This window comes from Acomys minous (assembly GCF_964271855.1).
Source record: "Acomys minous genome assembly, chromosome: 4".
Classification (NCBI taxonomy): Eukaryota; Metazoa; Chordata; class Mammalia; order Rodentia; family Muridae; genus Acomys; species Acomys minous.
Genome location: NC_140486.1, coordinates 42409377 through 42433914, shown reverse-complemented (window position 1 = coordinate 42433914; position 24538 = coordinate 42409377). Strand labels below are relative to the sequence as shown.

General features: G+C 40.3%; 1 protein-coding gene across 1 annotated transcript in view; it reads right to left on the bottom strand.

The window, feature by feature from the left end:
* Positions 1 to 2689: 2689 nt before the first annotated feature.
* LOC311595847 (serine protease inhibitor Kazal-type 1-like) overlaps positions 2690 to 24538 on the bottom strand; it is a 51052-nt gene continuing 29203 nt past the window's right edge. Inside the window, exons 1-4 of the mRNA XM_084778812.1 lie at positions 10347 to 10459; positions 7798 to 7829; positions 5985 to 6094; positions 2690 to 2811 (exon numbers count right to left, since the gene is read on the bottom strand). Of these exons, the coding sequence (XP_084634938.1) occupies positions 2766 to 2811; positions 5985 to 6094; positions 7798 to 7829; positions 10347 to 10401 (243 nt within the window). The 5' untranslated portion in view covers positions 10402 to 10459 and the 3' untranslated portion in view covers positions 2690 to 2765. Of the gene's footprint in view, positions 2812 to 5984; positions 6095 to 7797; positions 7830 to 10346 lie in introns of the transcript that reaches the window.

Below are 24538 nucleotides of genomic sequence, written 5' to 3'. Positions count from 1 at the left end.
ACAGGTTAATTGCTCTGCTGTGTGGTTGGGCACTTCCCCCCACCCCTCAGCAGCTCTGTTTGCAGCAAGCCTCAGTATGGACTATTTTTGGTAAATAATGTCGAATGCATAGTGTGACTAATTTTAGATTCCTCTGATTAGAGTGATTTTTATTTTTTCTATTTTTTATTTTTATTTTGGCTTTACGAGACAAGGTTTCTCTGTGTGTATCCTTGACTGTCCTGGACACACTTTGTAAACCAGGCTGGCCTCGAATTCAGAGATCTGCCTGCCTCTGCCTCCCTAGAGTGACTTTCAACTGGCTGCACTCCACCTGCTGGCATATAGGTTCCCTTCCCTGCTATCCCCACTTCCCCCAAAGCCCAACCATGTCTCCATTTGGGTTATTCCTGCCCTGAGGGCACAAAGCCTTAATGGAAGGGTCAGCAACAAAACAAAACAAAACAAAAACAAACAAACAAACAAAAACCCAGCCAACTAACCAAGCAAAAAACCCCACAGCTGCTGCTGCTTCTGCCATCTCTGCCACACTTCCCTGCCTGCACTGCACAGCCTGAGGTCACTACAGCTTCATCGCATTTTAAATTTGTCCACCACTGGTTCCTCTGAACACATGGCAGTAACCATGTTGGAGTGTTTGCCCTCTGTGTCATCTTCAAGGGCAGTCATGTGACTGGCTGCCATTTTTGTTAGGGGCAACCACATGGCTAATCTCTGTCTTTAAGGACAACTGCGCAACTAGCTGCCATCTTTCTTAGCGGCAGCCATGTGGCTAGCTGCCATCTTCCAGGACAACAAAATGACTGCTGCCTGCTTCTCACTGATGCCCTGGCCCCTCCTCCTTTCCCACCAGAACTTTGTCAGCTATTCACTAGAGATGTGCATACACAGTCTCTAATCCCTAGGTCCACCCCAGGGATGGCCAGGGGTGGAGTCAACCTCCTGCCCACAGTGACTGGCTCCAGGCCTCCAACCGCAGACTCTCAGTGTGTTACCTAGGTTAATTGTGGGCTGAGAGAATCAAATGCACCTGTTTCAGCTTCCTGGCTTCCTTTCTCTAAAACTATCTTTTCTAACTCTTAAAAATAAAAATTGTTTCTGATTTCTTTTTCTGCTCTTAAAAAAAAAAAATTAAGAGTGCTAATTGAGTGTGTTTTTACCTTGATCCAAAATGTTTTTGTTCCTAATTTATGTCTTTACTAATTCCTAGACAGTACTTACAAAAGTGTGTAGGGTATTTGAAGTTTCTGACTTCTGAAATGCGGTTGCCCACCTGTGACTGGCAATATTCTTAATCGTTTATTGAAAAGACCATACCGGTTCTAAGTTATTTCTTTTTTATTTGAGTCATTTTTCATAGGTTTAAGTCTTCTACTCTCATCAGTGTTGATAGTCTCTTTTTGAAACATGTTCCCATTTATTAGACATGCCTTTGAAATATATGTGCCAAACATACAGACAGAATATACATGCCTGCCTTCTGATGGGCACAGGGAGCAGAGCCATTAAGGATATATTTAAGATTAGGGCTTATATCTGCTTATAAAAACAAAACAAACATTTCTCTCTCCCTCTCTCTCTCTCTCTCTCTCTCTCTCTCTCTCTCTCTCTCTGTGTGTGTGAACTTGCAGAGTGGTTCAACTAGACAGGGCAACTTGCAACATTAAGTGAGTAAATTAATGTTACCATCTGAGACATCCTTAGTGATTGGTGCCCTCCAAGTGTCGTCTATAGCCCAGATAAGATGCTGGAAGCCATCTTGCATGTATAACTTGAGTTAGCAAGCTATTTGGTAAGCTGTCCGGATGCTTGGCTTGCGTCAGTTGCTAGACTACAGCATCCTCTAGTGATTAGAGTTCAGTTTCAAGGCAGGAATACTGGACTAGCACCAGAAACTGGTAACTAGGCAACTCCATTTTCCCACTATATAAAAGCTTTGCCTTGGTTATTTCTTGGTCAATGGCTGACCGATTCATTCCCCGCTGTACTGCAGATCTGACACAGCCTACCAGGTGCTAGCTTTCCACTACGGTCCCATCTTATACTAAATTTATTAAAAACTCAGAATCTTACTTGTTTTCCCTTTTCTTTTTGTTTTAAGTAGTTGTAGATACTTTCCCCCTTGAGAACACTGCCTTGCTTCTATTTTATTTGTCTATATCTATTACATAATACAGACTTTGAAGATCTGACAGGATGGGGCTATCGCCTAGATTCCTATTGAAGAAATTCAAGGCATAAGAGGTGATTGTGGTTAAAGGAAGGAAGGAGCACTCCTTGTGGTTTAAGGAAGGTCAGCTGCATAGAAAAGAACATCCCTGAGACTTGCTTGCTGTGCTGTTAGCCAAGTGACAACCACAGGACAAGGAGCCCTGTGGAATTTAGGTGGCTCACAGATAATCAATGTAATCTTCACAAATTACTCACACACCTTGGGTAAAAAGCTCCTATGCTCTTTGACTGATTTCTTACTGGGCATGACACAGGATGCCTTCTTCATCCTTACCCAAATCTATTCATTGCACATGTTCACACTCAAGTCTGAATTGTCATTAGCTGTAATGTGTGATATTGCAGGCATGAAGAATTAACTGGTGATGATTAGTCTAGTCTGGGTCTTTCCCAAATTCCCTGTCCTCAGTATATTCATCCACGCTTCTGAGAAGAAAGCTTAGAGAAGAACAACATATTTTCAGATGCATTTATTCAACAAACAGGTTAGCCACACATCATGGCAGTCTGAACAGAGTTCAAAGTCTGGACTATCAGCAAGGCCCATAATGTTTAATTTTGACAGGAACTTGGTATTCCCTGTAAAAGAGATGTAAGAAAAATAAATAATGGTCAGCTTGAAGTTTATTGATACAAGTAAGTGACTATGGGAGAATAGCAATGAAATTTAGAAATAATTGTGCTTTTCTTTAAATGAGAAGCTGATAGTTTATTCCCAGTTTTCTCTTTTCCAGACTCATTTATTTATCCATGTATTCATTGAACATTTGTTACTTTCTATTATATTCACAAGGGATACAACAGAGTAGAAAAGTGCCTCTCAGTACCGTTCACAGACCTATTGGGGAACCCTTGAAATGAATCTCAGATCCACCATTACTCCTTTTACTACTGATGCTCTGAACTTGGTGATCAGGTGGCCATCTGAGCTCTTGTCAGGGTATGGCAGGGCTTTCTATCTTTTTACCATTTCATTTCAGAAGATGAGGCCTTGAATGTGTCAGGCCATCAGATTCCCATGACAGTAATAAGTACTAAGGTCTTCTTTAGGTAAAATTTTCATTGCCTTTCCTATGTTTCCTTGACCAAGCCAGTTTCTTCCACAAAAATATAAATGTCCTTTGATTCTGTTGTTCCTTAGTTAGAAGAATGTTTCTACAGTTCTCTCTCTCTAGTAATTGTTTCCCTGAACCTATTGGCATGCAACAACTTTTCTATTTTTTGATTATTGGAGAAGATATGATTCATCTATTTTCACATGTGCATTTTTGGACCCATTCTTTATTTCAACATTAGTGTAATATTAACATTAACTTATGACAGTGCCAATTTCAAAGTTACTTACATGAGCCTGTTATCCACAGCTGTGCTGTTTGCTTTGGTTTGCTCTGCTCTTTAAGCACATTTGCTTATTTAAACTTTAGAGTTTAACAACATTAAAACTTCAGTTTCTCACTGTACTATCTGTGTTTGAGAGCCAGTGACATACCGACCGAAAACATTTCTGGCATCTGATATTCTTCATGGTTCCTTAGATAGTGATTCTTTCTCTGTGAGCCCCTATGAACCCATGTTAGTAGATTCTATGGGTTTTCCTGTAGTGTCCTTGACCCCTATGGCTCCTAAAATCCTTCCTCCTCTTCTGCAGGGTTCTCTGAGCTCCACCTAATGTTAGGCTGTGGGTCTCTGCATCTGTTTCCATCCATGCTAGATGGAGCCTCCTGATGACAACTGGACTAGACACTAATCTATGAGCATAGCAGAATATCATTAGGAATCATCTCATTGACTTTTTTTAATCAGTCATATTTGGTTCTGTCCTAGGTCTCTGGGCTATCTAGCTCTCCATCCTGCCCTCCAGGCAGTGTCAGGGGCTCAGCCCCCTGTGCAACTTTTAATTGCCAGTAGAAAAAAATGCACTATAGAACATCCCTTACCTTTGAGGAAGCCAAGTTTATCTCTAGACAGTAAGTGTTATTTCAGAACACAGGGTGAAATGCTGCATGTTCAGACAGCTGAATGTGCCTCTTACATTTACATGCATTTGACAGAATACAGTGGCCAAATTGCAACCAGTAGGTTTAAAGGTCAAAGGAGAGCACTTGGGAGCAGAGACAGGTGGATCGCTGTAAGTTCGAGGCCAGCCTGGTCTACAAAGTGAGTCCAAGATGGCCAAGATAACATAGAGAAACCCTGTCTCAAAAAACAAAACAAAAGGTCAAAGGAGAGTGTGTTCAGCACTTTGCTCATGTTTCTCTGAATGCTTCTCTCTAAATAGAAATCTTTGGACTTTAGGCCTTATGCTTTGGAAGTTCACATATCTTTGAGGGTGTTGTAGGCTCTACTCCTTCCCATTGGTGGAAATACTGATGCTTGACCTAAATTTCAACAACATACGTCATGATGAAATTACCAAGTGGTTTCAAATGTATTCTTTGTACAAAGGTCAACTGTTCCTCTGACCTCCTGAGCTAGGGCTTCAATCAGTAGCCCGGGTAGATTGGTGAATAACAGGCTGAATTGAAATTCAGGTTTCTTCTTCCAAAGTCTGCAGTGTGCGGGTAGCATTTACAGACGGGACACACACTCACCATAAAGCTGAATGCCTACTGTTTGGAGTCTAAAATGTCTATAATTCTGGATAAACTCTGAGACTGTTCTGAACTCATTTGGAGTCATCCCTGAAGAGATCTTGCACCAAAGATAAGAAATCCATGCAGATTAAATAATGACAATTTATAGTTAATTGAGCCTGAGCCAAAGTCTTTAACATCGAGTCAATTCAAGAAGATCTAAGTCTTTTCTGTCACCTGTGCGATCTCTGTGGTTTGATTGAAGTTCAGAACCTCTTGAAATGGCATTCTTTCTATTAAGCCTTTCTTCAACCTCCCAGTTAAGAGGATAGCACCATCTTTGCTTTGGTCATGTAACCCTTTACATTCTTGTTTCTGGGGATTGTCACAACTTACAAGAAGCACTTACGTGCACCCATGAGCGTTTGTTTGCTTGCTTTCATTTAGTTTTCTGATTTTTTCCCACAAGCATATGGAAAAACATGGAGGGCCTAGCATAATGACTGGTACATCTGCTTGGTCACAATGGGAGAGAAAAATCGTGACATCAGTTTGTCTTAGCCTGATTCCTATTCCTCAACATTAAACTCTTCAGAAAATGAGATTTTGCTCAGGTTAGCTCTCATACCCGTGAATACAAATGCTACAAAATATATGTCTGTTCACTTGAGAATTCACATTTGCTAATTTAGGGGAGTACTAGAAAATGCAATGTCTGCTTTTGTCAATAATTATTTTTTTTTAGGTTAAAGATATTTTGTATGTACAGACTCTTTGAAAATTTAGACAATTAACTGTATAGCTAAGAAAATTGAGGCTTATCTGGCTACTGGTGGCACAGGCCTTTAATCAGGTGACAGGGACAGGAGACAGATGAGTTTCAGGACAACCTAGTCTAGAGAGTGAATTCCAGGATATCAAGGGCTACACAGAGAAACTGTGTCCCAAAAACCAAAAGAAAAAAAGAAAAGGAAAAAAAAGAAAGAAAGAAAGAAAGAAAGAAAGAAAGAAAGAAAGAAAGAAACAAAATTGGGGCATTTGTTATCCAAGCAATTTTAAATCATTCAATATTTACAAAAAGAAAGGAGATTTATTTATTGACCTAGGCTTTAAGATGATAACATATATGAAATTATAATGATAAGTACTTAAGTATTTAAAAATTAACTTCTTCCTCACCTGTTTGCAACGCACAGGGTACATTCACTGACGTATGTAACTCCATCACTCCCACACACAGGGTCATAAGTCATGGGACATTCCATAATTTCATCACTGCAATTCTGTGCCTAAACACAGAATTAAACAGTCATTTTCTACCAGTTCTCAATGTTTCGTTTTATAATAAAATATTAAGATTTTTTTCATTTTTTTCCACAATTAGGATAATGGCACTGGGTATTGTATAAGAAAACAACAACAATAGAAAGGAAAAATCTACCTTGGAATCAGAAAATCTGAGTTAAGGTCAAGTTATGTCCTTTTCCTAGTTATATGACATCATGGATCTACTAGCTTCTGCATTGATTTAAGTCACTTCATCAGAAAATTGGGAAAATAATCATTTCCCCACTTGTGTCATGAAGTTCTGGTGAGATGTGAGGAAAGACGGAAGGTAACACCAGCTGCTTACAGGATGGTCTTCCTTGCACACGGGTGTTTCTCCTTTGCACATGGGCATGAGATGGTGTCAGTGCTTGGAGTTTGGGGATGTGTTTTTAGTAAAAGCTGACTGTTGATAAGCACCTCTTATAGGTCTCTGTCCTGTTTTTTTTTGTTTTTTTTTGTTTTTTTTGTTTGTTTTTTTGGGTTTTTTTTGCTTTTTTTTTTTTTTGGTGTGTGTGTATGTGTGTGTGTTATTCTATTGGAAAACTCTCACTGCTTAATCAGAACTGTCAATTAACTAATCATTGCTCTTCTCAATAAATACCTTGTAAAGTTGTCATTTACACTCTTCCTCAAGAGGAGAGTCACAAAGCGATGAATTCAGCCAAAGTCACATCTCTAGTGATTCTTGGTCCCTGAATTCAAGTCCCTCATCAGCTCTTCATTCCAGGACATCATCCCACCAGCTCTGTTTTACTAACATTTATTTATTCTTCATGGAACAGTATGTTAGGAACCTTCTTCATCCCTCTAACTAGGTTTGCTTCTAATGGTACCAGATTTTTTTCCCATAATACTTATCAAAGATGTAATGATTTATTCCCTATAACTTCAGATTCATCACCAGTTTCCTTCTGGGCTATACATAATGAGGTGAAGGACACTTCCTCCACTAATCTACGTAGGAATTAGAAGCAATGAAAGCCAACATGGTCAAGTCAGGAGCCAGGGCTACTTGGAATGACATGAGAGCTTCACTCAAACTACTCGACTTATAGCCAGCTCTAGCATCTGTAGAAAAATGTCCTTCACCGCATGCAGTAGACAGATGCTGGGTGATTAGTGGGCGTTTCTTTCAACACAGCACCTTGCAGGATGGGGGATGTGCTATTGCATCTGTGTTTAGCAGTTGAGGTTCCCAATCTTGTGAGCCCCTAATCCTGACTTAAGGCTAAACTAAGAAGGTAACTTGCTAGAGTGTATTTCTTTATTTCCTTTTTCTGTCAAGGTCTCACTGGGTGAACCAAACTGACCTCAAGCTTGGTAATCATGGCATCTGAGTGCGTTGGATTATAAAATACACTACCATGCATGTTCATATCTTGGATGTACTTTTATTGAATAGAACAATTTCAGCATTTATAGGTTATTGGAGAATTAAAAATTATAAACTAAGCCAGGCAGTGGTGGTTCACACCGTTAATCCCAGTAATCAGGAGGCAGAGGCAGGATAATCTCTGTGAGTTTGAAGCTAGCCTGGTCTATAGTTGAGTTCTTGGAGAGCAAGGGAAGCCTTGCCTCACATAGTGTGTGTGTGTGTGTGTGTGTGTGTGTGTGTGTGTGTGTGTGTGTAATATATATTAAGAAATTATCAAATTCTCTTTACCTTTCCCTCCATCATGTCAGCTGTAGTGCTACCTAGAAAACATAAATCAAATATCAACATGGATCCCAAATAAAGAAGCCAGATCTATTCTTAGTTACCAAAGATTACAGTGTCATATGACCCCTCTGCTTCCATTACTTACGTCCAGTCTAATTTTCATGAATTTCAATGACACCATCAGGTGTTTTTTACTCTTTGCTTGCTAAGATCTTGAATTGAATTAAGGAAAACTTCGAGTGTTACTAAGTACATCAATTTGGTATTTCAGGTAATTTGGCCTACTTCCTTGCTAATGGAAATTATTTACTCAGAGTTTGAAATGTTTAGGCACCAACTAATCAGATACCCTTGGAATGCCCATCAATGCTGTCTCTGTACCCGATAGAATTTTCATTTCAGTCATTGAATTATAAATATCAGTATCTCAGGGTATGGATGGCAGTATGGAATATAGCTGTTGAGTGTTTTGATGTAATTAAGTTTCTTTTGTAAATAATGTTAAAACTGGGGCTTTTCTGCCAACTCACCACCAGTTCTCACAGAGCTTTTTCCCACAGGTGAATTGTACTGGCTGACCAATTTGTCTTTCATGTATTTACACAGTTCAGGAAACATCCCCTTCCTACTTCAGAAAACAAATCTATGTATATGTATCATAAAGCATATGATACATGTACAACATTTAAATATGTAACAGCAATGAAAAAGAAAACTGAATTTGAAAGAGAGCAAGGAGGTACAAGACAGGGTTTCGAAGGAAGAAAAGAAAGTGGGAGATGATGTAATTATATTATAGTTTCAAAAATTACTTTTTAAAAGCCAGATGGTAAGTGTGAATGTGGCTACGTTTACCAGGAGAAGGACTCTAATCTGATCGCCCCCACAGGGGAAATGTTTCAAACTGAGTTTTCAGTCAGTGAGCTCTGAGGGAATGAGACAGATCTCTGGGACTCATCAGAGGAAATGCAGCTGCTGGGGCCCCTGTGGGTCCAGAATGCAAATGAGTGTGATAGTTGAAGAGCGGGGCTCATTACAGGCGTGCAGTTGTAATTATTACTAGGTGTGAGGTGGGACAAAGTCCTGTTTGCCTTGATAAATATTTATCTAAAACAGTAAACATTGCTCTTCCACATCTTAGTAAAGCACACATTTAGCTTTCAGCAAAATCTTGGCCCGATCAGCATCAGAGGTAAAGTGTTGATTCTAGTTACAAAACGAAGCCGATTTCAGTCATATTCAGAATTATATCCCAACATTCTCCAGGTAACTTTGGGGATTATTCTTTCTGCTCAAACATGATGTTTTCTCTCTAAAACATTCTACAGATTCTACAGATCAAATGTAAAACTTAAAAAAAAAAAAGATTTAGTTATTTATTATTATATATACAGTGCTCTGCCTGCATGTATACCTGCAGGCCTGAAGAGGGCATCAGATTACATTATAGATGGCTATAAGCCACCACTTGGTTGCTGGGAATTGAACTCATGACCTCTGGAAGAGTGGTCAGTGGTGTTAATCTCTAAGCCATCTCTCCAGGCTCAAAGGTAAAACTATTAGTCATTCAAAATACCACTCATTCTGTGCAAACTAAATAGTGGTAATTGTTATTTATTTTATGCAAGTTCATAAGCATTTCAATTTGGTAAGCCAGCCTTGGATTTAATGAGTCTAGTAGGCATTTCTAGAGTTAGAAGGGTGTTTTACGTGGAACCCTTTCTTTGCTACCACATCAATGTCGTAGTTGTTATGCCCAAAATTTCAAGATACTCTCCAAACAGACCACCCAAAAGCCTACTCCAAATGCAATGGCAAGGAAGTCTTCAATGCAGGTTCGAACCTGGGCTACCCTCCATTGCACTGACACAGCAGATACAGGGAAACAGCCTCAAGTCTCAATTGAGAGGGGTTTTTATAGGATTTAGAGAAAGAAATGGGTTTTAGAGTATAGATTCGATCACATTAGGGCAGAAAAACTGAAAGCAGAGCATTATAAGACTTGGTGTTTTGTGTTTGGGTAATAGATGTAGGGGCAAGTTGGCCTAGAGGAAAGATTGGTTGAAGCAGTCATGGGAGTGGTAGGAACTTTGGCTTGGCTTCTCCTAATTGGTAGTTGCTATGTGCCAGACAACTTTCTGGTCAGCTTAACCACCAGAGAGTATATGGACTTTCCCAAGGTGAGCTGATTGTGTTGCTAGGGAATATTTTCCTGGTTAGATTAGTTTGTGGTTTTCTGCAATCTGGGTTCAACCACTGGCTAGGTTTAACAGAAAATGGAGTTTCCTTTTCAAAATGGAGTTTGTCTGGTCCTTTCACTTAGCAGCCTTGGCTTTAGACAAGGATAAGTCTTACCAGGGCTGCTTACTTGATGATATTAAAAATAACTTCTTTCTGTAATTATCATTAGAAACACTTTTCTTATTCACTCCCACTGACTTCATTTCAACTCTGTGGCAGCAGTTAGCTAGGCTATCTTAATTCCCAGGAGGTATAAAGTGACAGATCAAAATTCTTTTAGTAATTTTTGAAGAGCATGCAAACACTCCTACCTGGTAAAGTGAGCAGCGCCAAGGCAGCGAGAAGAAAGACAACTGCCACCTTCATGGTTGAGGATCTGGGTGCAAAGGTCAGGAGGACTCTGCAGGTGCTTCTCTTCAGACATGAGGAGTGGGTATATAGGCAGATGGCAGTACAGGCTCCACCCACTGTGCTGGATAATAGATATCTTTGGTTATTGATTGACCCTGTGTGGCCTCCAGGCTGGGAAAAGTGGTACCTGAGTAGAAAACAGGGCTCTGGAAAGGTTGGACCCAAATTCTTGCAGGAAAAGCTAGTTAGTTATCTTGATCCCTGACATTCTCCCAGGTTTGGGAAAGTCTCCTCCCTTCCTGAGCCCACTTTTCTTATCTGCAGGTGAGATGAAGGGTCTTCTCTCCTTTGTAGCTGTGAATGGATGAGCAAATGTGCAGAGCTCCAACACATTTTCCATTATTTCCTTTCCCTCCATTTTTCCCTTTCTGTCTTTTGTTTTTCTACATTTTCTCTCCTTATGTGATGTGCATTCATCAAGCCCTGATAGGCTGGTGGCAGGCTGGGGTACAAGAGAAGGTGGAGTCAGTTCCCTGTGTGCTGTGTCCTGGGCTGTGTGTCCTTCAGAGCAGCTGCATGCCTCTAGAATATGGGTTCACTTTCCTATTGCCTGAACTGATACATTTGTGCATTAAAATAATGGCAGTAACTAAGTCAAAAGCTTGACCTTTTATAAAGTGATATGTACAGAGCAGAGAGTCTACCATGCCTAGTAGCAATTGTCGGTTTTCTCTCATGTTTCTGCCTGTCTTGTGAGTAGAGATACTCATCACTTTCTTTCAGTCTGTCTTTTCCAGAGTGTTTGTATAACAGTCTTGACCAATGAAGTAATACCTTCCTTTGTCACAAAGGATACGTTGTTTCTTCTTTTTGTTGTTGTTTTGTTTTTTTCTTGAACAATGAAGACAACATATTTTGGAGAAACACTCAAGAAGGGTTATTGTCCTCTTAAAACAATTTGGGACTTAAAAAAGTTTGATGCCAGGTGTTCTGGCACTCACCTTTAATCCCCGTACTTGTGAGGCAGAGGCAGGCAGATTGCTGTCAGTTCAAGGCCAGGACAGCCAATATAACACACAGAAACCCTCTCACAAGAAACAACAAAATAAAAAAAACCCAACTAACAAAAACAACAACAACAAAATCCCCAAACAAACAAATAAAAAAATCCAACCAACCAAACCAATAAAACTTCAAAAATCAAACAAACAAAATATGAAAACAGAACAAAACAACAGCAAAAAGAACTCTGCGTACCTAGGTCTCCCTTGTTTCCACCTTGTCCATGCAAATGGCTTTTAACTTATATCCTAGTAAAGCTGTAATCTTCTTTTTTCTTTCTCTTCTTTTACCTGCTTTCCCCAAATACTGCCAAAAAATCTAAGACAGCTTGCCTATCACTCCAGGTATTCTCTGTCTGTCTGATAACTTGACCCCACAGCTGCTTGAGGATTTCTGTGTTTAGCCTGATTTCTAGACCCACATCTCTCCTTTCACCATGCCCCCTCCTCCTGGTGGCTGCCAAGAACTACAGTTCACCCAGTTTTCTATAAAGTTCTCACTGTGGTTTTTTTTTTTCCCATTATTAATTTATTCTTGTTACATCTCAATGGTTATCCCATCCCTTGTATCCTCCCATTCTTCCCTCCCTCCTCTTTTCCTCTTATTCCCCTCCCCTATGACTGTTCCTGAGAGGGATTACCTCCCCCTGTATATGCTCATAGGGTATCAAGTCTCTTCTTGGTAACCTGCTGTCCTTCCTCTGAGTGCCACCAGGTCTCCCCCTCCAGGGGACATGGTCAAAGGTGAGGCACCAGAGTATGTGAGAAAGTAATATCCCACTCTCCACTCTACTGTGGAGAATGTTCTGTCCATTGGCTAGATCTGGGTAGGGGTTTAAAGTTTACGGCCTGTATTGTCCTTGGCTGGTGCCTTAGTTTGAGTGGGACCCCTGGGCCCAAATCTGCCTATCATAATGTTCTACTTGTAGGTTTCTAGGACCCTCTGGATCCTTCTACTTTGCCATTCTCCCATGCTTCTCTCATCTAGAGTCCCACTAGAATGTCCTCCCCTCTGTCTCAGTTTCCTGGTAAGTGAAAGCCTTCATGGGCCATGCCCCTTGGGCTAATATGCAGATATAATTGCGTATATACCATTTGAGTCTTTCTGCTTCTGGGTTAACTCACTCATTATGATCATTTCTAGCTCAATCCATTTATCCACAAATTTCGGGAATTCCTTGTTTTTAATAGCTGAATAGTATTCTATAGTGTATATGTACCACTCACTGTGTTTCCTTTCAAGGTTGTTTTAAATTTTCTTTGTCTACAAATCTAAGAACTTGCTAATGGATCCCATGTGATCTGGTGACACCACCACACAGGACCTTATGAGCATGGGACTTTCTTTTCATATAATACCTGCTGGCACCACATGTTGGCGAGGATATGGAGAGAGAGGAACACTCCTTCATTGCTGGTGGGAATGCAAACTAGTACAACCACTTTGGAAAGCTATCTGGCACTTTCTCAGAAAAATGGGAATAAGGCTTCCTCAAGACCCAGCTATCCCACTCCTTGGAATATACCCAGAAAATGCCCTACCACACAACAGGGACATATGCTCAACCATGTTCATAGCTGCTTTATTCATAATAGCCCGAACATGGAGACAGCCTAAGTGCCCCTCAGTAGAAGAATAGACTAAGAAACTGTGGTACATTTATACTATGGAATACTACTCAGCTATTAAAAACAAGGAATTCCTGAAATTTGTGGACAAATGGATTGAACTAGGAATTATCATAATGAGTGAGTTCACTCAGAAGCAAAAAAGAGACAAATGGTATATACTCACTTATATCAAAACACTAGCCCAAGGGATATGTCCCATGAGAAACTTTACATACCAGGAAAGTGGGTCAGAGGAGAGGACATCCTGTTGAGACTTTAGGTGAGAGTAGCATGGAAAAATGGGGAAAGAGTAGGATCCACAGGGTCCTGGAAACCTACAAGAAGAACTTTATGAAAGGGGGATCTGGGTCCTGGGGTCCTCCTCAAACTAAGGCACCAGCCAAGGAGAATATAGGCAGTAAACTTGGAACCCCTACCTAAAACTAGCAGATGAACAGGATATTCTCCACCGTTGAGTGGAGAGTGAGATCTGACTCTTACACGAACTCTGGTGCCCCTTTTCTGACCATGTCCCCTGGATGGAAAGGCCTGGCGGCACTCAGAGGAAGGATAGCAAGTTACCAAGAAGAGACTCGATACTCTAAGAGCATATATAGGGGGAGAAGTTCTCCCTCAATCACAGACATAGGGGAGGGGAGAAGGGGGGAAGTGGGAGGGAGGGAAGAATAAGAGGATACAAGGGACAGGCTAACAACTGAGATGTAATATGAATAGATTAATAAAAAATGAAAAAAATAAAAATCTAGACAAAAATATTAAAAAAAAATACCTGCTGGCTCTTCTGTGCTCATGTTGTCCTTCACATTTGCATTACCATTGTCAATATGGTACATGTCAGGTGGCAGTGATTCTTCTACTATGCCTTTCTTTGCCATTGCCAGTATCTTTGTTTTGTTTTGATTTAGTTTTTCAAGACAGGGTTTCTCTGTGTAGCATTGGCTGTCCTAGACTAGCTTAGTTGACCAGCCTGGCTTCAAACTCATAGTGATCCACCTGCATCTGCCCCCAGTATGTTTTTGACACTGTAAATTTGCTAAAATGTATGGAAAGTATACCCCAACCTAACCTTTAGATAGTTTGAACTTATCTAAGTGTCTAACTAGAGTCAAAATAGTTTTAATTTTCTTCCTTGGCCTTGCTTCTTGATAGAGGACAGTGTGGGTGATAGTGCGATGAGCACATCAGTGGGCAGGCATCAAGGAGGGCCTGGTCTACTGAGATATATCTACAGATTACCTTTGATGCTTAAAATGAGTTGCTTCCTTTCATGAAATGATTCCCGCATAATTAAAAAAATGATTACCGCAAAACACATGTACATACATTGTTTTGACCCAAGGGAGTGGAAGAGTATGCTTTAAAATGAAAGCTCTAGGCAAGGCTACAGAGAGACCCTGTCTCAAAAAAAAAACAAACAAACAAAAAAAACAAAAAAAAAATAAAATAAAATGAAAGCTCTGCGCTTAGCTTGGGTTGTAAAGCTGGTTACCTCAGATGCAGATGCCAAAGTCAGGTTGCTCTCATTGTTTTCTTAAAGGCAAGTTAAACTTAAACAGGCTGAGTACACAATGGGGCAGGGGATTGAGTTACATAGTTTTAAATGATCTCAGAGCATTTGTTAACTAGTTACAAGGCCTTACAACATTTAGTTTTTTTGAAAGCAAATGGTATTTTCAGAACAAGCTGTTATAAAAAAATCTACTACCAGTTTTAGGGGATGCAAACAAATTGTTATTTTAAGGTTAAACACATGTAAGCTGGACATTTCAATATGGGTTTTGAGTGTCTGCAGCTCTCTCCAGCATATATACATATGTTCCTCCAATGGCATCGGGCAGGTTAGTAATCATATTTCTGACTCTCAGACTGAGGTTTCAGTGTTGTGGTTTTAGTACTGGTCATCAACCAAACATATAATACTTCAGGTGATGAGGAACAGTGGATCTCACCTCAGAGCTGACAACTCCACTAGTGACACGGTTCACTAACTCTGTAACTAACTGCAAAGACTGGGTCTTGCAGGCTGACAGCATGGATGATGTTGCTCATTTTTTTCCCTAACCCCAAGTTAACAAACAAAACTGCAAACTGAACATAGTAAATGTAGTTAGTTATTATTCCATCTTGGCCATGTCCTGAGATGGAGGCTGCTCAGGGATTCTTAGTGACCTTCAGGGTAAAACAAATAGTATTAAGGCTAAATACGTGTGCATTTGTTGGCCTGAAAGGGTGAGCTCTGCTTCCACACCAAAGGCCAGTTGCACCCTGAGATCAAGGAAAGTTTGCCTCTCTTCAATAAAACGTAGAAGGAACAAAGGTTGCTTATCTTGGAAGGTGTTTGTTTATTTACATTCTACTTAGGATATAGGATGTAGTCTTTTCACTTGCTCTTTGTCCTTTTGAAATTGCCATTTATCTAATCTCTAACCTCAGAGGAATTCTCCTTGCCTCCTTGACACACCTTCAGATATTTGTTAATAATGCCATAGCCCACCCTGACTTCTCCCTTCCTTGAGAAGACCTAGTCTAGCCAGCACTCCTCATCTGACATTGTCATAAGTGTTTCATCTGCAGTGTGTTCTGTTCCACTTTTATGATTCTGAAGAGGAACGCTTCTCCAGAGCATGCAGTGTTCACACATCACTGCAGTGACCATGATGATTGATGGGGTCTAAAGTGCATTAATACTTCCCTGAAACTTGACCTTTTTACTTACCTTATGCACAGACAGTACCTAGGTGTCTTTTAATTTTCATGTCATTTACGAGTGGCTGATAATATTCCTTTTAGTTCTATTCTTTTACTGATGCCCCACATAAGGGAACCACTTTAATCTGTTTACTTTCTTAGCATGTGCAGACAATAACCTAAAGTTAATTTTTTGTTTGTTTGTTTTTCAAGACATGATTTTCTCTGTGTAGCTTTGGCTGTCCTGGACTTGCTTTGTAGACCAGGCTGGCCTCAAACTCCCAGCTATGTGCCTGCCTCTGCCTCCCAAGTGCTGGGATTACAAGCGTGAGCCACTGCACCCAGCTATCCTAAACTGAATTTTCATCCAACAAATTTTATATGTATTTTTATATTTATGCAACAATCTTATATAGGTCAGGTGTTGTTGGAATGAATATATCAACTTCATTTTCCTGAAACCAGAGAGACGGCGATAAAGAATAACGCTCATTTGGAGTAGAGCTCTACAGGGAACGGGAGCCGGGCCATTGCTGAAAGGAGACATGGTTTAATAGGGTTTGGATGCAACAAGTGTAGTTCTTGATGACATTCACGAGTCTCAGTTCCTTCTTCTCCCATTCACATTCCGTCCTTGTGCACATCTCCATGATGAAGCATTAAATTGAGAGTTCTAATTATTTATTTATCTTCTCTACTAGACTAAACAACTAGACTAAACATCTACTAGACTTCATCTGAAGAGTTTAATATCCATAATCAAGTATATTACTCAGTGCTGTGGAATGACAGTGTGTGTGTGTGTGTGTGTGTGTGTGTGTGTGTGTGTGTGTGTGTATGTGTGTGTGTTCAGGATCCATTCACTCTTTTCACTTCCTGGCACAGAATATTTACACATTTCCTATAGTATAATCAAGAGGACAATATCACACACTGGACAACAATATTCAAGACAATACCCAGAGGTTTTTTGATGTGCTCCTACCTAGAAATGTTCATTGGTCATGTCCGCACCACAGTAGTCAAACACATGCTTTTGACTACTTTGCCCAGAAACCATACAGCCAGTTGTTTGTTGTGTAGAGAAGAACCCCGCAGTGTCTCAGCCCTGATGATGTAATGGCCAACATGTGCTTTTCAGACTGTCATCCTATAAAGATAGTTCTTTATCTGTTTTCCCACCCATATAAATCATGAAACCGGCTGTTGAGAGACTTAGAACTCCCAGTACATTGTAAAATGACTGCAAGCCCAGTTCTGGGTGTAGGACGACCCACAGCTCAAAGCCCCCCTTGTGACTGCGCTGACCTTCACACTTAGAACTCAGCATTCACAGACTTTTGTAGCAACATTTTTGAGAATGCTGGAATTTTGGTTTCTTTAAGAAACACAGAAATATCATAAGAATGCTCTTTCCTTTTAATCCCAGGTATAGGGCTGTGGGGCTGCTTCAGAGCGTCTGCAGCAGGTGACTATGATTTGCCTTGTGCTCTAGCAGAAGCGTGGTTTTGACTGCTGCAGATAATTTCTGCAATTGTGTGACGTTTGGAATTCTGGGAACTTTTCACAGGGTACCCCCGCCCCCAATTGAGACTAGGGGGAGTGTTTTTGGTCCTTTAGGGAGGTTGGTTTGGTTTGATAGTAGCAATGGGTCAAAAAAGAAACAAATCAGATTCACGATTTTCTAATTCCTCTCTCCCATCTATCCTTCTTTCTCTCCTATCTAATGCTAGGGAGTGAAACTTGGGGTGGAGGAGGGGTAAAGGCTGGGAAAGAGAAGAACCAAGTAGCAAAGACCAGCTAAAGGCTTTTCACAAAAATCCTGGGACAAGGCAAGTGTTAGAATTCACACACACACACACACACACACACACACACACACACACACACACCCCATATCACACATACAGAAACATACATGTGCAGACATACATATACACATATAGTCTGTATCATCTATCATCTGTCTGTATGTCTATATTCTGTCTGTATGTGCTTTAGTAAGATAACTTCTTGGTGCATTACAGAAAGCTCAAGGTTATCTGCCTGTGGCAGTTAATCAAAACACCAGTTTCTTCTTACTGAACAGGCCAGCGAGACCTCAGCAAAACCAATACAATGCAGAACCTCCTAAACTCACAATTTATTTGCATCTTGATAAACCCAGGGAATAGAAAATGCATTTAATATATTTAACCCTCACACTCTTCTATTTGAGCCTAGCCTACTCTGAACATTCCTACAGTATATATATTAGTCTAAGTTTCATGTTATTAACTTGCACTAAGCCTGTTTTATTATTGAGTTTTATATATACCCTTATATACAATATTTATATATTATATACAATATTATTAGGAGTATATAAGAATATACTTTCAGAAATACTCATAAAATATATAATATATACTCATATCTATATCTATATATACTCTTTCTTTTATGTTTAATATAAGAAAATGAGAAAACAACACATATCAACTATTAGAATACCCGAGGTTTATTAACTTAGCATGGGGAAAGAATGAAGGGGGGAGGTGTACCGAGAGAGAGGGAGAGAGAGAGAGAGAGAGAGAGAGAGAGAGAGAGAGAGAGAGAGGCAGAGACAGAGAGAGAGACAGAGAGAGCGAGACAGAGACACAGAGACAGAGACAGAGAAACAGGAAGAGAGGGGAAGAATCATATATACAGAGAGAGGGTCAGAGAGAAGGGCGAGATAGGTCTGTCCTTTTATATATTGGGCAGGGCCATGTCCCCATGGCAGGTAGGAAATGACATTACAGGTAGCCAGACTGAAGTAGAATTCTAACACTTTCTCTATATAACTTACTGAGTGATGTAATTAAAAGTTTAAAAAAAAAAAAAGAATGGCTAGATGGGAATGCTTTGGTACTATCATAGCATTGTTTATATTTATTTATTTATTTTTTGTTTTTTGAGACAAGGTTTCCCTGTGTAGCCTTGGCTGTCCTAGACTTGCTTTGTAGACTAGGCTAGCCTCAAACTCACAGTGATCCTCCTGCCTCTGCTTCCCAAGTGCTGGGATTAAAGGTGTGTGCCACCATGCTTGGCTCTATCATAACATTGTTAAATAAGCAAATTAAACCATTTTACATTGGAGTGTTGTCTATAAAGAAATTGTTAGCCTAAATTTCTTTCTTTTTTTATTTTTAAGTCTAAGTTTCTTTTCTTTTTCTTTTCCTTTTTGTTTTTCAAAACAGGGTTTCTCTGTGTAACAGCTCTGGCTGTCCTGGAACTCCCTCTGTAATCCAGGCTGGCCTCAAACTCAAGGAGCTCCTCCTGCCATGTCTCCCAAATGCTGGGCTTAAAGACGTGTGCCATCACGCCCAGTCTTTAAGCCTAAATTTCTTAACAAATTTTCCTATTAACTGAATTGCAAAATAAAATGAAAACTTTTGTTTGCTAAGATGTCTGTATGGTTGGGAATATTGAAATAGAACTGTGAACTGGTACCTATTTCCTGAACTCTCATGGGAAATAAACCGGATACTGCATGTAAATTTTATTATGACAAACACCATCTTGAGCTTTATAAATGGCTACTGCTGCTGCTACTGGGACAGTTGTGTTAAATTTGGGGTCAGTATCCTGCCTTTATTTATTCTTTTGGGTATAGTCTTTTTCTATTGCAATTTTAATTTACAGGAATCTCCTGAAACTTCTCTTACCCTAATTTTTCCTTAAGGTACAAGATATTGGTGATGGAAATTGGCTGTAAGATACAAAACAATTGTGAATACCTCTCACCCAGTCTTTTCACTGTAGAGCTCCTGTCTCTCCTTCTGGGTGCCCTGTTTCCCAGCCAGTCATGAATCTTCTCCAGCAATGATTAACTAAATTCTAAGCAAGAAGAGAGGGAAGCATTCTAATTGTGAAATACAAATGCTTATGGAAAGGAAGGAATTTATATGACATCTAGGCCCCAAAGATATCAATAGCTAAAGATTACAATGTATATCTAGGGGCAGAGATCATCTACCAAGTTGCTACATTTTAAATAAGGAACCATGAGAGGGGCAGTGAGCAAGTTCAGCTTGTTGGCTAAATAGGAGAAGGAACTGCAAACAATTGTGGGAAATCCTTGTGGTCCTGTCACTCCTGATCTCTTGCCCCTCCTGTTCCCCTCCCCCACCACACCCCAAGTCTTTCTCACATCCTTGGTGCACAGTGTGTGTTCCCAGGCTCTTCCTGGCTTTGCTCTACCATGAGCATTTCCAACCGAGGTCTTGACTTCACTTCACCTGAACTATATAAAGTTAATCTCTTTAGTCTCATTGTCAATTGTCCTTTTCCTGAAGGTTCCCTCTTTCCTTGAAAGCATAATCCTTACCTGCTGGCGTCACCTTTGCCCCCCAGGCCTTGCAAGGACATTATGCACCCAGCCATTGCTTTCCACATGTACATTTTGTCTACACCCTACCTCTCCCTTTTCTATCCCTCTGCCCTACTCCACGATGATCCCTGCAGGGCATTTAGTGTATGTGGTATGTGACAGCTGGGGTTCTAATGGCCCAGGGAGATGGAGGACCTTAGTGTATGTCCTGCTCCTGCTAATCATTGTCCTATCTCTTTCTCTCCAAGCTCTCCTTTGTGCCATAACCAAGTTACCAACCCTGAATGAACCAATTTCCTAAATTTTGACCAGTTATGTTCTTCCTGGCAATTCCATAGTTCAGGCTACTACCAATTGACCTATATTTTCCCATTAAAAGTGCATGTTTTGCTTCAAAATAGCTTTAAGTTTACAGAAAAATTAAAAAGAAATACATACTCGGGAGGAATTGATGGTGGATATGGTGTGCACCTCTGTGAGTTCTCTGATGGACAGCAACCTGGGATTTTCAGCTGAACAAAAACCTTTCCTTCATAAGTTTCTTGTCAGGATATTTTTTCACAGCAATAGAAATGAAACTAGGATACCTACCGACACACATATTCTCTACGGTGCCGTAAATAAGGCCAAGGTTTTACTAGGCTCCAGCTTCTCTAACTCTATGTACTGTTTACATTCTTACCTCATATGTTCTTATGAAATTTAAAGATGGCTTGCCTGCCCCTACCTAAGGATGTGCCCTTCTCATTGATGAAGTGCCTCCCTTCCCCAGTCAACTACCATTTCTTTACTTTTCTTTTTTTTTGTTTTTGTTTTTGTTTTTTTCCGGACAGGATTTCTTTTTGTAGCCCTGGCTATCCCTTTGCAGACCAGGCTGGTTTTGAACTCACATAGATCTGCCTGCCTCTGCCTCCCAAGGGCTGGGATTAAAGGCATGCGTCACCATACCTGGCCCTCAACTACTATTATTATCTCCTCTCCTTTTTGCCCATTTGTTTATACTCATCTTCTTAACTGCACTGTTGTTTTATGCCAGCTACAATATTACTTACTTTCCACACACTGTATGTCATAAATTAGGCAAACACTGCATGTCTAACACCTTGTGCTTGTATCCAGTTTAACTTACTTTGTCAACAAGTCAGTTACGTAGAATTAATTGCAGTCGATAAACCTAATGTTCAAAGAGGTCAATAAGTTACAGAATATCAGACAGAAATGGATTTTGAGTTTAGTTCTGCCCTTTTAAAATTCACTTTTGTAATTTTTTCACTATTTTGTGAATTTTCACTTTTGTGCTATTTGGTTCTTTCTGCATATCCTTCTCTGAATGTCATGACAGAAATTCATATTCATATCCCCAATTGACTTAAAAGAGCTTTGTCTGCCTCACACTAACATTTCTCAAGATCTCCTGTTGTTGCTGAGATCCTCTGCTCAGAGCGGGTGTTTTCATAGCTCACTGCACTAAGAGTCTGCACATCTGTGCCTTGAACCATTGCCTTCCAGGACAAACCCGGACTTTTGTGCACATCACTATCATGTTTTCCTGTTATGAGGAAAGGCATCCTGAAGCCTGTATTCTAAAAGGGCTAGGCTTTCCCAGATGACACTCCAAGCGCTCTTAGAGAAAGATGGTCATATTGGCTGCATTTAGGTTCTGGGAGTAAGAGTTAGACCAGAGCAGAGTATTAATGGTCTTTGTTTCTCTGAAAATCTTTGTAATTTTTATTTCACAATGTTGGCATTGCCATCTGGCTCTGTTCTGCTCTCCTATTCTTATGTTTACCATTTTATTATTTACTTATTTACTCACTTTACATCCCAGTCTTAGCCCCCTCTCTCCTCTCCTCCCAGTCTCACCCTCAGTCTTCTCCTGAGCCCTCCCCTACCCCTCCTCCCTACCAACCCACCCCATCTTATTAATTTGCATGAGGACTGAACTTATCCTCTTCCCCTGTGGCAGCCCCGCCAGGGGGAAGTGTAAAATAGCAGTTGGCTGAGTCCATGTCAGAGACAGCCTCTCTGCTTCTCTTGCTAGAGGACCCTCATGAAGCCTGAGCAGCCTGTCTACTACATATGTGTAGGGAACCTAGATCCAGTCCATGCATTGTCCTTTGTTGGTGTTTCAGTCTCATTTTGAGTTTGAAATCTTTAAACAATGGGACAGTCATCAAAGCTATCAATGCCTCCATTGTTTCAGGAAAGCTCAAAGATGCCTGAAATGCCTCCCCTTCCATGCTTTGCTGTGGAGGATATTAGTGCACACATGCTCTCACTGGTTGCTCACGACTTATACTTGACTCTAGCAGCAGTGTCCTGGTTTTAGGAATCGTTGTCTTGGTGTCTGTGTCAGGTGTCACACTCATCACCTATTTTAACACACCCTCTAAGAAGTAGGTCTATCCTTTAACTGTCATGTCTACAGGGACACATAACACAAGTACATGCCTTATAGAGCTGGTGTGAAGATTTAAGTGGGTAATTATGGGAAATGTTTAGAAATATATCCAATAAAGCAAAGATTCTGCACACTGGTCTTTATCATTTTTATTAATGTTTAAATTCCTCTTATATACCAAACAGTTGGACTACACTGTGTGAAATAGTCTTTTTGTTATTTTTTTAGTTAATAGTTCTCATAAAGAATATGAGTTCATTCAGATGCTATACACAATTAAGACCACTTGAAGGAAGTGCCATGCTGTGCCGTGGCATTTCTTTGTCCAAAGTCCTTACTTTGGAACACTCACTGCCAGGTGACAGGTGGTGGCCACATATGTTTACAGGTTAATGACTGTGACCTGTGCCTTTCTCTCACTATTGCTACTTTCTAAATTCCTGTCCAAGACTTATATATAGCTCCATTTTTTCAAACTGTTCCCCACAAATATTAATTGCAGTATCTTGAAGTCTTGGAACTGCAATTTAGAGATTAGAGAATCCAAAGAGAGACTGAGTACTGTTCCTGCCTGTGTTTGCCAGAATGTCTGTTTACTTATCAGGGTCCTGGCATGACAGAATGACCCGATGGACCCCATATTCCTAACTTCTTGAAGACACTGTAAAAATCACAAGGGCTAGACATATCTAGCTTTCCAGGTACAGCAGCCAATTGCACCCACAGCCCTCACTCCCACATATCACTAAATTCAGTAAGAAAACATCCAAGCTTTCTAGTTTATGTCAGGTAGGGTCTCTTTCTGTGGCCCTATCATCTCAGAAATTTAGCCAAAGCTAAAAACCCAAACCACTCGCAGCACAGAGGATGCAACCATCTTCCATCTAGAACTGTTTCCTTTTGGCTTTAAGTTTTATAATCAGTTATTTTCTCCTAACTACAAGAGGAGTACTTCTTAATATGCTTTACACTGTAGACAAAATGTGGTGTAATTTCTAACTTGGCCACAAGAGAGCATAAGTGTATCACCAATTTGAAAGTGGTTCTTATTTAGTATCACATTTCACAAATCCTCATGAATTTTCTTGATTTGGACTTCTGCTTCCTTCACTTCTACTCTAAAACAAAATAAAACCATAAAAATAAGGTCTCATGTAGCCCAGGCTAGCCTAAAACTCAATCTGTAGCTGTGGATGACCTTAAACACTTGATCATGCCTCTATCTCCTGTGTGCTAAGAATACAGACACACACTACCAACCCTCTTTCTGTGGACTAGAGACCTCTGTTATTAATAATTAAAACCAAGAATATGGCATATAAGAAATGAAAGATCCTCACACATACTCTGCTGCCCCATATTTGACCACATCCCCTGAATGGGGAGACCTGGTGGCACTCAGAGGAAGGATAGCAGGATACCAAGAAGAGACCTGATACCCTATGAGCATATACAGGGGGAGGAAGTCCCCCTCAGTTACAGTCATAGGGGAGGGGAGGAAGGGGAAAATAGGAGGGAGGGAGGAATGGGAGGGTACAAGGGAGGGGATAACCATTGAGATGTAATATGAATAAATTAATAAAATAAAATATTTCAAGAAAAAAAAAGAAATAAAAGATCTCCCTCAACACTTGAGAGGCACTAAGAACATGGAGAAGTATTATGTGAACACCATGCTTTCCAAGAGCCCCTGCAAATGTCCAGTGCATGTCTTGGTCATCAAAACCGCACTGAGTGTAAACATCTACGAAGAAGGAGATGATTTCTAACCAAAACGCTGTTCCATGCCCTGTACTTTGGCAATGTGCAGCCTGAACTCTTAAAGGTCAATGAGTATGGCCACATTCAATTTAACACCTACTGTCAGGGAACGCAGTTCCCATGTATAGAACCAGACAGAGAAAAGGGAGAAGGAATCAGTGTTAGCTTTTGCCAGGTTATGATTTAGGATGTACCTGGTCTACATAAAGAGTTCCAGGAAAGTCAGAGATATTACACAGAGAAACCATGTCCTGA